This window comes from Quercus lobata, chromosome 6, assembly GCF_001633185.2.
Source record: "Quercus lobata isolate SW786 chromosome 6, ValleyOak3.0 Primary Assembly, whole genome shotgun sequence".
Taxonomy (NCBI): Eukaryota; Viridiplantae; Streptophyta; class Magnoliopsida; order Fagales; family Fagaceae; genus Quercus; species Quercus lobata.
The window spans coordinates 14,814,082-14,830,633 of NC_044909.1; the positions used below are offsets into that span (position 1 = coordinate 14,814,082).

The 16,552-nt window shown below is 34.5% G+C and overlaps 1 protein-coding gene, 1 long non-coding RNA gene and 1 pseudogene across 4 annotated transcripts; all 3 read right to left on the reverse strand.

Moving 5' to 3' along the window:
• Positions 1 to 1,558: 1,558 nt before the first annotated feature.
• LOC115949874 lies at positions 1,559 to 4,736 on the reverse strand (annotated as a pseudogene).
• Positions 4,737 to 5,079: 343 nt separating this feature from the next.
• Positions 5,080 to 6,948, reverse strand: LOC115949612. Of its 2 annotated transcripts, none has more exons than XR_004083028.1 (4): positions 6,609 to 6,948; positions 6,281 to 6,371; positions 5,672 to 5,820; positions 5,080 to 5,388 (listed from the first exon to the last, which is right to left on the reverse strand). It is a non-coding gene; the product is annotated as an uncharacterized LOC115949612 (long non-coding RNA). The 2 variants fall into 2 exon arrangements; XR_004083029.1 differs by having other exon boundaries at positions 5,667 to 5,820.
• Positions 6,949 to 13,127: 6,179 nt separating this feature from the next.
• Positions 13,128 to 16,014, reverse strand: LOC115994834 (F-box/kelch-repeat protein At1g16250). 2 transcript variants are annotated; one of them, XM_031119113.1, is made up of 4 exons: positions 15,812 to 16,014; positions 15,612 to 15,715; positions 14,235 to 14,810; positions 13,128 to 13,866 (listed from the first exon to the last, which is right to left on the reverse strand). In XM_031119113.1, coding segments are annotated over exons 2-4 (1,155 nt in total). In that variant the 5' UTR covers positions 15,614 to 15,715; positions 15,812 to 16,014; the 3' UTR covers positions 13,128 to 13,289. The 2 variants fall into 2 exon arrangements, with proteins under 2 accessions (XP_030974973.1, XP_030974974.1); XM_031119114.1 differs by having other exon boundaries at positions 13,128 to 13,857; positions 15,812 to 16,013.
• Positions 16,015 to 16,552: the final 538 nt, after the last annotated feature.

A 16,552-nucleotide genomic window follows, 5' to 3' on the forward strand; every position in this document is an offset into this window, starting at 1 on the left:
TAGAGGAGAAGAAGATTAAAAAAAATTTATATATATTTTTAAAAATCTAAAAAAATTTCTATAATTTGATAAAACTATTTGGTACAACCACGACTTCTAAACCTAATTTTTATTATATAATAATAATATATGATATAAGTTTTCCAGTGCAAACTACAAATTCTCCTTTCCGTTTGTTGGAGTCCGAAATGGGAGGAAGGCTGTACAAATTAGACATAATTACAACATGGTCCATTTCTTTTCTTTTTTTGGTAATTAAGAAAAACATGCATTAAGATATAAAGGGTCATTACAAAAAAAAGGCCTGCAGGTCTATAAGGGGTTTAGTCTAAACGAGTGGACAGGAACTTAGTCATGTTGGTCCATTTCTAATTACTTCTACTACTCATCATGAAGTCAGGGCCGGCCCTAGGCTTAGGCCGATTAGGCCATTGCCTAGGGCCCACTTACTAGAGAATGCCTCAAATTTAGGGGCAAATTTATTTATTTATTTATATATATATTTTTTTTGAGAGATATTAAAACATTTAAGTTTATATATTTTTTTCATTATTAAGAGGGCTCAAAGAATTAAGTAATGTTAAAGATAGAGATAAAACAAATTTAAATAAATAAGTCTTACAAATAGACGTGTTGCTAATCACAAGTAATTCAAATAGAAAAATGTTAAAAATATTATAAATTTTACTACATAACTTTTATTTATTTAATTATTTTTATACAAAATAAAAATTCTACTCTAACCTAATCTAAATGTATATGTGTACGAAACTCTCTTCTAGAGATTTAAATCTCAGCCATTACTCCCACACCCAACAAGAATTTATACTTGTGGAGTGATCACTGCATCAAAGGTGTGTGGTAGTCTTCATAACTTTTATAATTTGATGTGACAATGAATATGATAGTTAGATTTCAACAAACTATTAAATGAATTTTTGAATGAATATTTGTGATTGGTGATATATCTTTGTAATTCTCATGTTGTAAATTTTATAATATTTCTAGTATTTTTGTAAGCCTCATATCATTGATCACATTCATTACAACACTAGTTTGTAGTAAAATTTGTTATAACTTAAGCATTTTCTCAAAAAAAAAAATCGTATTAAAAATTAAAAAAAATGAATTTTAAAAAAATTATTATATAAAATACTAGTTAAATATTATTTAAGTAATAACATAAATGCCCGATTTGGAAATTTCACAGGCCTCCGAAACGCTTGGCTGGCTTTGCATGAAGTAGGACATACATACCATTACTTTTAGACATAGTAAATATGTAATTTCTTATGCAAACTTTCCTGCGGTATTGTGGTGGTCAGTCTAAATGTCTAAACTTACTTAACACCATTCTGCTTCTCTTCTTGTTCTTAGTTAAATATTATTTAGGTAATAACATAAATGCCCCATTTGAAAATTTCACAGGCCTCCGAAACGCTTGGCTGGCTCTGCATGAAGTAGGACATACATACCATTACTCTTAGACATAGTAAATATGTAATTTCTTATGCAAACTTTCCTTTGGTATTGCGGTGGTCAGTCTAAATGTCTAAACTTACTTAACACCATTCTGCTTCTCTTCTTGTTCTTCGTTTGTGGACACGTCTTGGTTTTTGGGTGTCAAGTTTACACTAGCAGAGAAAGATGGATTTACGCCGCTAACTTGGCTTGCATTCAATAGCTTTACTTCATCAATTGGAACATCCTTTTTATAATTGTACCATTTAGCCCAAAACACATAATTGGCGACATTAAGCAAGCTGAGAATTGCCAAGAACCAGTAGAAGAGTTCCAGATGGTTATTATTCATTTCAATCCCATCCAACCACCCTGTCTTGCTCTTACTGGCCTTCCTTGTGACCACACCAATGAGCTCAACAAATGCTGAGCTCAAGAAGTAGCCAATTGACAAAGAGAGCCAAGAGAAGGAAGTAGAAAGTGATCTCATGCCAGTAGGAGCCTCCTTATAGAAAACTCCATCAACCCCACGAGTGTGAACATATCCGCAATTCCAAAGATAGCATAATGAAAAGATAACCAAAAGAGGCTAATTTGATAATTGAAGTGGACGGATTCGTACTTCCTTTTCACTTCTATGATACCTGCAATAGTCATTGAAAGTGCGGAGAGGACTACTCCAACCCCAACTCTCTGCAAGTGAGTTATGCCATTGGGGTGGCCAGTGATTTTACTCAAGATTGGCACAAAGGCAAATTCATAGACCGGTATCAGGAGGGACATGAACACTAAAGGAATCACCGGAATTGAGGCTGGTGGGATGGAAAAACCGTGAATGCGTGTGTTCATGATGGTTCCTTGTTGGACCGAAAAGGTCTGCAAATAAGCTAAACATGTGTTCATGAGGGTATTGCTTAAGAGGATAGGCATCATCCTCGTCAAAATCTTCACTTCTTCCACTTGTGTTACAGTGCAGACTCTCCATTTTCCTGCTTCCACGCCATTTGGGAGAACAGCTGCCTTGTCTAGTAATCTAATCAAACATATAAATATGTTAGATCATCAATTATACATTGTTGTCACAATTATAAGTGGCACTTAGTTAAATGTCATAGAGGTGTATCAAATTTAATATCAAGTTTCTTAACAATGGCCAAGAACCCTGCCTGAATTGGTTGCTGTGGGAGATGAACTTTCCATGTGAAACAGACTCATAATCCTTTGGCTCATATAATTCATTCTTGTTGGTTACATCTATCCTCCAGTTCTTCACGGCCACCACCAAAACCTGTAATTGATTCTCTCAAATGAGTCCTATACAAACTTCAATAACAAGTTAGCTGGCTAGAGAGAGAGATAGAGAGACCTGTAAGAACCTCAACAAGGGACTTTCTCCTGGTACCCGAACGTGATAAAATGGTTTTCCTAATGCAACAGCGACAAGACCAGAAAACGCACAGGACATAGAGATGGCAAAACCTATATACCATCCAACATTTGTGCTGACATACACTACAAATGTTACCCCAACGGTAGCACCAATTGTAATTCTAAGCAAAAACCAATTGAAGAAGGTGGCTATGTGCTTGCGTTCTTCAGGATTCTTGTAGTCAAACTGATCAGCACCTAACGGGTATAGAGCCTCTGATTCCACCTCCTCCAAGTGCCGCCAAGCCTAGTGAAGCATAAAACAGCAAAGCTTTTGTGCCATGGATACAGGTTGACTTCTCACAAGCTTCAGGTTGCAGTTTAGGATAACGGGATTGAATTATAAGCAAAACATATCCCTGAAAGTAGAATACCCCAAATCACTAAGGATTGATTTCCATTGCAAACTTCTGCTTAAATTTAACATTTTTCTTTCCCCTTTACCATCCAAAGTAAAAATCATAACAGTCAGGTTATCTTCTTGGCTTCTTGGAACAAACACTCTTAAAATATTTATATTGTCATTTATAGATCGTATAAAAAATTATATCCATAAATCCTGGGCTGATTTAGTTTCTCATAAATCTAATAAATATTGGAACCAATTACCTGGAATTGTTTTAAATTGTGATTGATTCAAGATTGCCCAAAATAATCCTAAACTCTAATGAATTGATTTCACAATCTGTTAGGGTGGACCAAACCAATTCCATGTGATTTTTGTATTCTGTATACTTTTATTATTTTTCACGTGTAATTCTATTTTTTAGAAGGGTTAGAATATCTTTGTACTTGGGGAGGTAACACTTAAATTAAGATGTTTGATGGTACCAAGTGTCATGTGACTTACTTAAATGATTTAAAAGATCATGTAATTTAATACACGTCGATGATTTTATAACCGTCTCGTAATGAGTTAAAGGAGATTCCTCATTCTTCCAAAGAAAACTTTGTCCTTGAATTTTCAGAAGACTTAAAAGTTGAGTACTCCTTAACTTCAAGGGTCCACATGGATGTGGTCTCACTCATCATCAATTCAAGAATTTTATCAAACAATAAGTCTAACAACACAACATTTTTCTGAAAATAATTCGCAACTACTAATTACTATATTGTGGTTGGTGCATAATAAAAGTGATTTCAATGATGTATCCAAATAAAAGTCACCTTGCTCCAACTATAACAGGTCATGTCAGCAATAAAGAATTAAGCAAGGAGTGAATGCTTGTTTCTACGTGAGAAGTAAACTTTACCAGTACTTCAATGGCACCGAAAAGTAGACCAGTATTGAGACGAGTCATATAGGCATCAGAGATGAACCCTCCAACGAGGGTAAGCAAGAATGCTGTTCCCAAGTAGTTTGTGGTGGTGGTTGCAGAGCCAGAGAAGTCGTAGTGCATGACGTTAAGGAAATATAAAACCATGCTAGCCATGTTAGCCACAAAGCCTACGTTATCCAGTGTCATCATCGCTGCGACATATACAGTAACGTTAATTAACTATGTCCAACATGTTAATTAGTTTCATTTTACTAAGATTTGTTTGAGATAATGGTTATGCAGTGTATTTAACATAGATGAAATAGGTGGCTTTAAATCCTCCTTGCCTCGGATTCTTCATGGATTGGTAATCATTGACACGAACTTCATCGTTCAACCCCTACAAGTTTTAATAAACAACTAGTCGAGGGGCCCGCGCGATGCGCGGATAATGTTGTAAATTGGTATATAAAAAGGTTATGTAGAATGTTTAACATATTTTAAAGTAATAACATGAAGACATTTTTTCTCATTCCAAAAAATACTTGTAGTTAAATTTTCAATTAGAATTTTTTGTACCAGTGACATTAGCTAATCAGTTACATATATGAGAAGCTCACTTGATTTTGGTGATGTAGAGAGATAGAGCTGGGAGAGGGTGAGTTAGACTTATTCCATACTTAAATGATGTTATATAGGTTCCTCCTTATATTATCATGAACTACTTTTTGTTTTTTTTAGAATCACAAACATTAATAGTTATTCATGATTTGAGATAGATTAAGAAGAGAATCAAACACAAAGGCAGAATCCCTTGTGTGTGAATGTGTGTGTTTGTCTGTTTGATTCCAAAAAAAAAAAAAGGAAGAGGAGAAAATTGGGAATAAAACTCCTTTCCCATGGTTCTATATCACAATTCATGTAAAATAAATGAAATGTTAAATAGGCACCTTGACTTTCACATTGCAATTGAAACTTTCATAATTGACTCGTTCATATCCTTACAATTAATCATTAACTTTCACTTGATAGAACCATCGAAGGAAAGAAATCTCAACAATCTTCCTTGCTCATTGCTCCAATGAGCAACACGTAAAATAACTATTTTGCATTCATTTAATGGCAACATCTATTCCTCTCTATTTTCCCTTAGCTCTTCAAGATATGTGTTCTCCATGATCTGTTACAATTAATATCACAAAATGGATGTCCTGCCTCAAGCTCATTACTGACCCAAATGCTGCAATCCATTAAAAAAACCCAGCATTATTACATTCTAATTAAGATAAGAATAAATATTTGTAAATTCTTGGCACTAACTAACTAATAAAACATCTCCTTAATTTGTATGTGTCACACATTTGGTGCATGTAACTCCAATATAAATTGCATGTCCATATTAACAATCTACACAAAGGTAGAAATTTTTGGATGGAGGTAGGGGAAATTTGGTTCAAGGATTTCTTTGAATTCTGTTGGAGGAATTAAGAAAAGAAAGGAAAAAAAATCCCACCAAACCTCACTTTGTCATTGCTAGTAGAGAGTATTTTGGACCAAAAATTGCGTTGGCAGCTTCTGTACAGTGAACTCCATTTCAGCTTCTGTGACATTGGAATTGTAATTATACTATAGCCCTCCATAGACACAACATGCCATTAACGATCCTCAAATCCTACAAAATTAAACCATTAATCAACATGAGAAAATGAAATTTGGAAGTCGTAAATGTATGGCATAATTATCTTTAGCTATAACGTGAGTGTTTGTGTGAAGTTGACTTAAACTAATGCAAAAGTGAGTGAGGCATTTTATCAACCACATGATTTGCATGTTCCAAATGGGAATAAGATGAATGTTTTGCAACATGAATCCACCCAAATATTACACCTAAGCAAAAGCCTATTTCTTAGGGTGTTCAAAGAGCTCCATTCCTTTCTCCATTACACCTCCTTTTTGATTTGTTTCTACATAGTTAACAATTAACAGGAATATATTGAACAACTATGGTATTTAAATAAACAATGATTATCCAACAAACATGTAGTCTAAACCCAAAAACTTCATAGCAATTTGAATCAGCAACTGCAGAAAAATATAGCTAACATAATCAAAAGAGACAAAAGAGAAAGCACCTTTAATACAAAGGCCTTTAAAAGCCTCTTCACTGCGGGCCAAAGAATTTGGGGTCGCAAGCTCCAATGATTTAACCAAACCCAAGCTCCACTGATTGAAGCAAAAAGAGATGGGATTTTCAAAACAAATTAATGCCATAAAATACCAAAAGATTATACATTGAACTCGAATTGTGAATCCAAAAAGCACAAAGTTGTCAAACAAAACAGCACAAGGAAAACCAATTACGCATGGATAAATACATCTCAAGCGGATTAGCCACAAATCCATTATAAAAAATTTTATATTAAAAAAAAAAATCATGGGAGGAAAAGAGGAAAAACTCACCTTGAGTTCATACTGGTAAAAAACAGTGTGAGAGGAAAGAGAAATTGGAAATCTTAAAGGAATTTAATTCCGGGGGTGGTAGCTGAAGCATCTGAAGAACTGGAAGAGTCAGAGACTCAGAGGTGAAAAGGGATGGCATATTATTTATTGCCCATTAACTAATTCTCATGGTTTACATAAGCTATTAAAGATGAGCTTGAGTTTTTTACAATGGATGGTGTTTTAGTCGCAACTTATGGCTACTTTAAAACGTTCTTTTGTCTGGCAAGAAGAAGTTAATGTGGAAGGCTATATGCAAGATTAGAGAGCCACATGGCAGAACCTCATGCTTGAGAGCATGAGGTCTCTGCTTTTATATATATATATATATATATATATATATATATATATATATATTTTGATGATTTGAGAAAGAGCCCCCACATTGTAGTCAAAGAGTATCACTCGGGCCTTGTTATACTAGGAACTGGAAGGACAAGGCTAAAGTTTATGTTTAAGACGAAAATGTTCCCCCCCAAAAAAATAAAAAAAACCAACCCGCCATATTTATATAAACTTCTACAAAGATCAAAACGGGAGAGCAAACTACAAACATTAATTAAAATAAATGAATAAAAAAAATAAAAAACAGAAAAAAGAAAGGGGAAAGGAGAAACTTTTTGTGTTTATAAATCAAAACCAATTTAAAATAAATAAATAAATAAATAAAAAACCTTAGAAGTCCAATTTATGTTCAAGTTTCCTTGTACAAATATCTTGTACTTCTTATAGATACGATAACATTTAAACTTATGATACGTTTATTCAAAGATAATTATTCTTTATCATCAAACCAAAATACCTTGAAAATGGGATTCAAACACAGGTCCTTTATTCCACAAAAAGGACTTCATCCATTAAGCTAATTGGATATGCACACGTTGTGTTTATTATATCAAGAATTATTGACTTTGGACTGGCTGGGATACAAAACCGCTACTAAAACAAAGCAAGATACTGGAAAAATCTCTCCAAAGTTCTAGAAAGTTTTATAGCCTTTTCTCAACCAAAACTCCAAAAGTAAGACTGAAATTAATTACCGTGGCTGAGGAGGTTGGTAGTGAATGTTGGCCCTAGAGAGTAGAGACTCAGAGAGAGAGAGAAGATAAGCAGTGTGTGGAAATGGCGATGGTAGTAGTCATCTATATAGTAACGAAAATTATTTTGTTAATCGCATAAAATGTAACGTCGCCCTCCCAACTCACTGGAAACATACAAAAAGCAGACCTTGTACATTTGATACCAAATATGCAAAAGCCAATTGACCGGCCTAAGGATCCAACATCAGACCAATCATCATTAAATAGAAGTGTGTGACAGTAAATAATACAATATGATATGATTGCCGATAGTGCCGTTTCAAATATGTGATGTGGAACTACTGGGACTTAGATTTAGGTTCTCAGAAAAAAAAAAAAAAAAAAGGATTAAGATGACAAAGAGGCCGTTTGGATTCAGCGTTTTCCGCTGAATCCAAGCTGCGTTTTCTGAATTTTTTTTTTTTTTTTTTTTTTTTTTTTACTTTAGCCGCACATTTGGACTAAATCAACTGTGAACAGTGCATTCGTGCACTGTTCACGGACCCACAAATTTCACTTTTTATCAACTTTTTCATTAAAAATGGGTCCCACGATACTATTCACATATTTAAAAATTATTTTGCTACAGTGTTTTCAGTTTCAACAAAAATAAGCTCAATCCAAACGGACCCTTTAATGTCCCTATTGCATGATTGGTAAAACCAGAGTTCGATTGGCACATACGAGGTTAGATGAGTTCATGAGTTTTTAACTTCTTTTGGAGTATGACATCTACCGAGCTCAAGATGCTCCATTTGCCTTTTGCGATTCTGAACTTAACAAGGGCACCCAACAAAACATCCAAATCTCAGGTATAGCTTCCATTCAAACCCTCCCAAGTACAACGCGGTAGCAGAACATGGCAAGACAAGATCACTTTCTTTTCTTTATCAAACTGAGCACAATATTCCATGATATCCGTGATATCTGTATCGTTATTACAACTTTCATTCTTGCATAAAACAGATAATTAACTCTGTTCGATTCATCTTTAAATTCCTCTCAGTTCCTCAACCTAAGCCATATCTGAATTCAAGTGCTTCCATCAACCATGATGGTACAAAATCTTGAGGGAAAAACTAAAAGAAACTACCCATGTAGTAAATGATATGGTAGAGGATGCAAAGATAAGGATGATACAAATAACAAATTATGCAATCACGTGGCCAATTTTTGCCCCAGCTGCACATTTCTCATGAACAAAGAGATAATAATAGTAATAATAATAATAATAATAACACATTTTATTATATAATAAGTTTCTAAAGTTGCAAAGAAAAATGATCTAAGTCCTCCCAAACCAATCCACTGGCACTTTCATAAGCAGTTTTCAACAAAGTCATACTAACTACATATAATCATACTTGCCAAAAAGGTGAACTACTTGGCAGATATATCATAGAAACTGCTTAGCAAACATTGTTGTCAGTTGTCACCAAGCATTTATGAAGCTTTAATCGTATTATAGCACATATCCAAGATTTGAATATTACCTTTTATTTTCTTTTCAGCTAATAAAAAAAGCATTTGTTGAACTTTCATGTAGCATATCACCATTGTACTTTCCCCCCAAAGAAAAAAATAACAAAATTCAACAACTCTCTAAAACTTCAAACAAATTACCCATAAATCCACGGCATGGATATTGAATATTCACTCAGAAAGCCTAATTATAGCCATAGATCTACAGAAAATAAACCACTAGCAATATGAACACCATGAGGGAAAAACAGGGCAAATGGGGGTTGAGTTGTCTCTATGGAGAAAATCACAGTGGTTGAACTAAACATCTAATGCATCTTCCATCTTAAGCAAATCAATTCTTGATAAAATTAATTCATTACATATCTAGAAAGCAGTGCTCTAATCAGCATATGAGTTTCATTTATCAGTAATATGATACTGTAGCGCATCATCCTCCATCAGAGGAAAACGGAAAAGTGAGGCTATATAAATTCAAACATCTGCAGGGATAAGACCCACCACATTTAGCAGTAAAAATGTAGGAAATAATCCTCATACATGCAGGGCTATTAAGCAGTAAAAATATCATTATGGCATCATATATACACAGATTGGTATATAATTAATACATCTGGGTGGGCCTTATCATTAAATGTCATTTGTGAATTGCAACACATAAAATTTGATCATTAGTGCTTAGCATGATACAACTAATACAATTCTCTTTTACCCAAAAAACAAAATAAAGAACAAGAATTGAAAATCATAAACATATGATTAAGGACAAACATATCTAGGTAATAAAGTTGCATGAATAACTGCATTAAAAGGATTGTTTCCCTAGGATAATTTTACTCAACATAATAATCACAGTAAACAAGAAATGTAAGTCCAAACATAGGAAGGATGTGAGAAAACCAAATGTTTCAGTTGTAAGAAGGATTGCCAGGTGAATAAAAATTAACTCACGAAATCTGAAAAGTTATAGGGGGTCAAATCATTCATCTACAGGTCAATGGAAATTCTAGCAAAACTAAAGGGCAATGGAAACTATAACCACCATGCATTGATAATAGTGGCAGATTGTCTGCATCACAAGTGAGGAAGTTGACAACTAATGATCTGTCATGCTTAGGAAAGATAAAAATCAAAGTGACAGGTAAATGTCTGCATTGTGTTTCAGGAAGACAATTAACAGTAAAAGTATCACTACTTCCATCCTTGCATACTGTTCTATATTTTCCACTCATTATACAATAACCTCCAAAGACAGAATCTTATATATACCAATTCATTAAAAAACCATGTCAGACTTGCAAAGCTTGTGATATCTATAAACATGGAGGAATTATCCACTGAAAGATATTCTATAACTAAACAAATACAAATTCTGAACTGAAATAAGTGGAAGAGCTTATGAAACTGCCTTAAATGAATTCTAGAAACTGCAATAATTGAGATTCTAGATTCAGTACAAAACAACTATTAGAAGGATAAGGAACAAATATAAAACTATCTCCAATTATGGATGCTAAAGCAACCAAGGAATCTTGTTTTTCCAATAGAAGATGAAAAGAATGACTATTGAACTCCATGCAGATAAACCGACACTAGTTTTATCACTAAGCTTTTTCTTGCAGTTTAAAAAAATTTCTTTGTTGAACGGCCAAATCCAATAACAATAAATGCAAAGTTATCCCTATTCTATTTATCCGAATTCATACTCTCTATTACTTCATGAATTGACATGTCCTTTTTTTCCTACTTCTATTAATATTACTTTTGGCCTTTCTCTACCTTTCTTTGTTCCCTCAACTTGAATCACACACACACACATATATATATTAAAAAATCAGCACTAGGAATGACAAAAATTCAGCAATATACATCTGAACAGGATACCCTAATCTAACATTGCTTCACATGTATCAAATAGCTTATTATTCTACTGATATGGCATTGTAAGCATACGCTAAATGGATAGATAACATGTGTCAGGGACCGTTGTCTGCTCAGTGCCCACCAACACGAGTACAAAATTCTCTTAAGCAAAAAAACAGCACTAGGACCATGCTACCTCTAACATTTACTTGGAAATTCTTTCTGAAAAGGTTAAAACTCCAATGTTAATAGGGGGAAAATCCAGTGATTAATAAAAAGGAAGAAATAACAGGTAAAAGGAAAAGGTAAAATGTGTACAACGAGCCTTTTGAAATTACATTAGTAACAAGGGAGAAGTACAAGTACAAACTCAATTTCAAAGGGATCAGTCCATTTCTTTTTTGCCTAAAACAAAACAGTAAGGAGAAGCAAATACACGAGATGTATTCAAGACAATTTCATAAAAGAACACCAAGCAACAACCTAAAATTACACAAGTCAAGAAAGCCCCAATTATTGCGAAAAATTACACTTTGCCCCCTGAACTATCGAAATGCACAATTGACCCCCCAAAGTTATAACTTTGTAACTTAATCCCCGGTCGTTTATTTTAGGGTTAAGTTTAACAGAATTTAGCATTAAAAGAATCTTTCAATGCTACACTTCGTTAGAATTAACTAAGAAAGTAACTAGAGGGGATAGAGTGTTACACGGGTTTTAGTTTAGGGGTCGATCATGCATTATTGTAGTTCCAAGGTGGGGTTTTTTTTTTTTTTTGGGGGGGGGGGGGGGGGTAAGTGTAAAATGGTGTATGGTTTAGGGTGGAAAAGTGTAATTTACCCCTAATTATTTTACATAGAACAATTAATACAAGGAAGCTAATCTAACAAATCACAAAACACATGAGAGATAACAAACTGAAAAGAAAAAGCAAGACGACAACGTTGACAAGAGAGCGAGCACTATCACTCTGCTCCAAGGCTCCTGATTGCAACAACCACAGTTATAACAGATGAATGGACTCCATAAGAAAAACGTGCAACTAATCTTAGTAAATCTTTCCCCCATCTCAGTACAAATCTCTTGTTGCTACCTGCACTGATTGTTCAACTGACTCAAATTTCAGCAAGAAATGAAATGCAAAAGGGTAAATTTGAACTCAGCATCCCAAACAAGTATTCATTGTTTGAGCTTCAACCCCAAATCCCTATCAACAAGCAACTGGTAGTGCTAAATAAGCACAGAGTTTTAGACTTCATAAATGGTTCTAATCCCCACATTTTTCTTTTCCTATAATGAATATTTGTCTTTAATTGCCTTCTCTAACATAACAAAGCCTGAGAAAATGATACAATTCATTAGCAAGTACTTTATCTTCACTAATAACTGAGAATGGTGTAGAAATCTCAGCGTGGCTGGTCAAGGCATGATTGGATATGAAAAAAGAACCAGAAAAGAGCATCAGGGGAAACTTTTTTTCTGGGAAAGATTAAACCTATAACCAAGCCCATCTTATGAAGAAACCTGAGAAACTCAAGGCAATAGAAACCAGAGACAAATTACTTAAGAAAGATTGGAGGTGGACCTATATCTCCAACATATTGAGCATCTAATAACATAATGGAACATTTTTTCTAAGCAAATGACATATACATTTCTCATAGGCTCCAATTCTTTCAGTCAAAGTCATTCAGACAATGAACTGTGGCATTTAAGTCTAACTAAGAGCACTTATGAAACTACATTGTTTCACTAAGAAGTCTTTTCTAGATTGCTTGTCAATTATGTGCTAGTCTTAGCAACCTCTTTCGTCAAAAAAATGGGGAGGAAATCCTACCACCTCTACTAAACACATGGAAGAGCACATCCATACCTACACTTTGTCTTCAAACACGGAAATCTTGTCCATTTCAGCAGACAAAGCATAACAAAAATAATGCACTTCTCAAAATCATTGGGTAAAGATAATAATAAAGCACTGGAAAAGGAAGTAACAGGAAGAGGTTCATTGAGGGAGATGAATAAATGTGCAATTACAGAGGAAAAATAACCTACGTAGTTTTTTAAGAAGAAAGCACTTTTATTAACTTAAAAAATACATATTCAAGAAGACAGGTTCTGAGAATTCACTTTAAAAGTACAACTCCACAAAAGCACAGTTAAGGCACTGTTAACTTCAGTTGAGTTCAGCAACAAATATTACATTACCTTGAGAAAACTAATATCTTTCTTCCAGGGATGCACATCCTATGATAGAACCATATGCTGACCCACACATGGGTTTAATTTCCCTCCATGTTAATGGCATGGCAGAAGGGTCACAAACTCTCACCAAACCCAACTTTACAATGTCAAACCTCCCAGCTCCTGATTCCTCCCACTTGAGAACTTTCCCTCCCACAATATACAATTCATGCCTCAATGCAGCAAACCCATAACTAAAGGCCTCCAATGGCCGGGGGTGGTCAGGGAGAATGACCGAAGGAACTATACCCACATTATACCACTCTCCTTTATCAGTGTACCTTGTTTTAATCAAGCTCTCACCCAAATCTACAACAGTATATACACGATCATCCCCTATCACCTGAGCTGCAAATTGCATTTCCCTTGAGAAAGGCCAGATGTCCTCTACTGTGCACCAATTTCTGTCTGCTGGACTTAGAACCTCAGAGGTTTTCTGGTCTGGCAGGCCCACCCGGTCACTCAGAACATAAAATTTGCCTTTATATGATAAGCCTAAGCAGTTCATCTGTGGATTGAGCATCGGTGGCAATTCCTCCCATCTGCAACTTCTGCTTGGTTATGACTAATATAGAACATTACAGAAGTAAAATAGCAAGAAAAATTTAATGAAGTTTATCTTATTTGCCCTTTCTAATCAAGTGAAGTAATTATGAACTAAAATTTTAAAAAATAATAACGATGATGATGATGATCCTGCAGAAGAGGAAACTTCAATCTGTACAAAACTAGTCTGTACATCATTCAACAATTTTTTGGGAAATTTTCTCATTTATGAATGCATCAAATTGCTACAGAGGTGAGAATACACCTGCAAGAAATTACTAAAAAGATGCGAAGAAGAAATTGACAATTATTAATCAGCTACAGAATATGTTTAAAGAGCACGACATAAGTGAAAATTTTCATCTAAACATACTTGTCTGTCAAGGGATCATAAACCTCAGCAAGTGCGAGCCCTCTGGTGCAGGATAAGTTGAATCCCCCAGCTACATAAACCTTACCAGAAATAACACTGCAAGCAAATTGAGACCGTGGTGTTCGCATGCTTGCTACACGACTCCACTTTTTTCTGTATGGATCAAACTGCATAACCTCATTTGTTCTAGAAGGCTTTTGATGGGGAAATACAGGATCATGAGGCACATATGATCCACCAATCACCAAGAAACGATTGCAAACACTAACACATGAAAATCCAACGTGTTTACAGTCAGCATGGGTAGTTGGAATCTTGGGCAGAGGATGCCATATATCAGCTTCAGGATCATAGGCAACCCACTCATTGCTAGAGCCTTCAGTAAGAACAAATAACCAATTTCCACACCACCCTTCTCTAGCTTTAAAACTGGCAAAGTCAGAGCTGCGGATTAAATCTCTCCACTTTGTTGAGACAGTTTCAAGCACTCCATGGTGTCCATGGGACAACTTTGCTAAACATCTCAAAGCCAAGTCATCCGGCAATCCAGGAATGACACATTGATTCACAGGTTCCCTAAGTTGAAAGAAAATGAAAAGAAATGAGAGAAGAAAATTCCCAAACAGGGAAACACAGACACCAACAACAACAAGAACAACCAAGCCTAAATTCCAAAATTTTTGGGGACAGCTATGCTATGGATCCTCAAAAAACTAGTCAAGGTTGGCCACATGTATTCTTTAACACCATTCAATTCTATTCGAAATCATACACTCTTTTCAGTCTTCCTCTGCCTTTTTTCGTTCCCTCAACTTGAATCAACTCACTCTTTCTCACTAGTGTATTAACAACAACAACAACAAAGCTTTAGTCCCAAAATTTCTAAGGTCAGTTACGGATCCTCAACAAATTAGTTAGGGTCGGCCCCATATATTCTTTTCCTCCATTCTATTCTACTTGAAGTCATACTCAATATTACTTCCTTAATTGACATGTCTTGTTTTTCTACTACTAATGCTTTTTTTAGTCCTCCTATAACTTTTTTTTTGTTCCCACAACTTGAATCAACTCACACGTTTAGACCAATTAAGATATTAAAAATGAAAGCTTATTGAGCTATGGAGGATAGTGTTTGGGAAAATGGTGGGGCCCATGGCATAAGTACTTGGAAAAAAAAAAGAATTTCTATTACAAAAGGGTCTTCCATTCCAACATCAAATTATCATCATTCATCAACAAATTGCTATTTCTATGACATTAATAAGTAAAGGGTTGTTGAGTTGACACCAATAACAAATTGAGCAACTAAAAAATAAAAAGAAACAAATGGGTATTAGCAACAAAAAAAAGAAAAGAAAAAGAAAATGATGATCTTACATGAATTATGTATGGGGATTGGTGGAGACTCATACAACTCTGTTAACATGGAACAGTGACCTCCGAGGAATCACAGTTTATGGCTGTCATGTCTGATTGAGTGTCTGCAACAAACAAACAAACAAAAACCCTCCGTAAATTACAGATTAAGAAAATAGTTTAATAAATCAATTCGGAACCAGAAACCCTAAAACGCTCACCCTTATAGGATAATGCAAAGGGGAAAAGGAAAAAGCATTTGGGAGAGAGAAATGCTTATGGCTATGGGGTGGAATAAGAAGGAGACTATTTAGGGCGGTATGGTAACGTTATTCTAGGAATCAAGGAATCTTGTTTGTATTTTTTGAAAGGGAAAAGCCTGTGTGTAGTGAAAATTTTCGCTGGACACCGCAAGATTTAGAGACGTGTATGTAATTTAATGTATCCAGTAAAAACTTTCACCGGACACAAGTTGGACCATTTTTAAAAATATTTATGAATAAAAAATGGGTAAAAATGTGTGTAATATTATTTAAAAACTGAAAATACGCGATCAAACTCCTATACCAAACCACCCCTTTATATTTCATGGGTTTTACGCGTAAACTATTTTAGAAAATATTTTATGAAAAAGGGGATAATTTTTTTTTTAATAGTTTTTTCAATGTCTTAAAACATGCCCTAAAGTTAATTTATTTCCGAGATGGTTTCAAATTTCAATTTGAAGCCCTTTTTTCTTTCTCTTTTTCTTTAGAAAAAATCTTTTTTTTTTTTTTTTGGACTATAGTGAAGCAAAGAAATGTGGCAAATTTATGATTCATTTGAGAACAATTTATATAGTTAAAATTGAAATTTTTTTATTGTAAATAAAGTTAAAAGTTAGCTGAAATAGTACACTGAGACCCATTAATAGTACTAAAAAGAAGTTAAATAGTAAAAGAAACTCCTCAATATAAGCTTAT

Coding starts and splice junctions, on each gene's coding strand:
- LOC115994834 (XM_031119113.1), bottom strand. Junction 13,867..14,234: donor TATGATCCCTTGACAGACAA/GTATGTTTAGAT, acceptor ATAACCAAGCAG/AAGTTGCAGATGGGAGGAAT.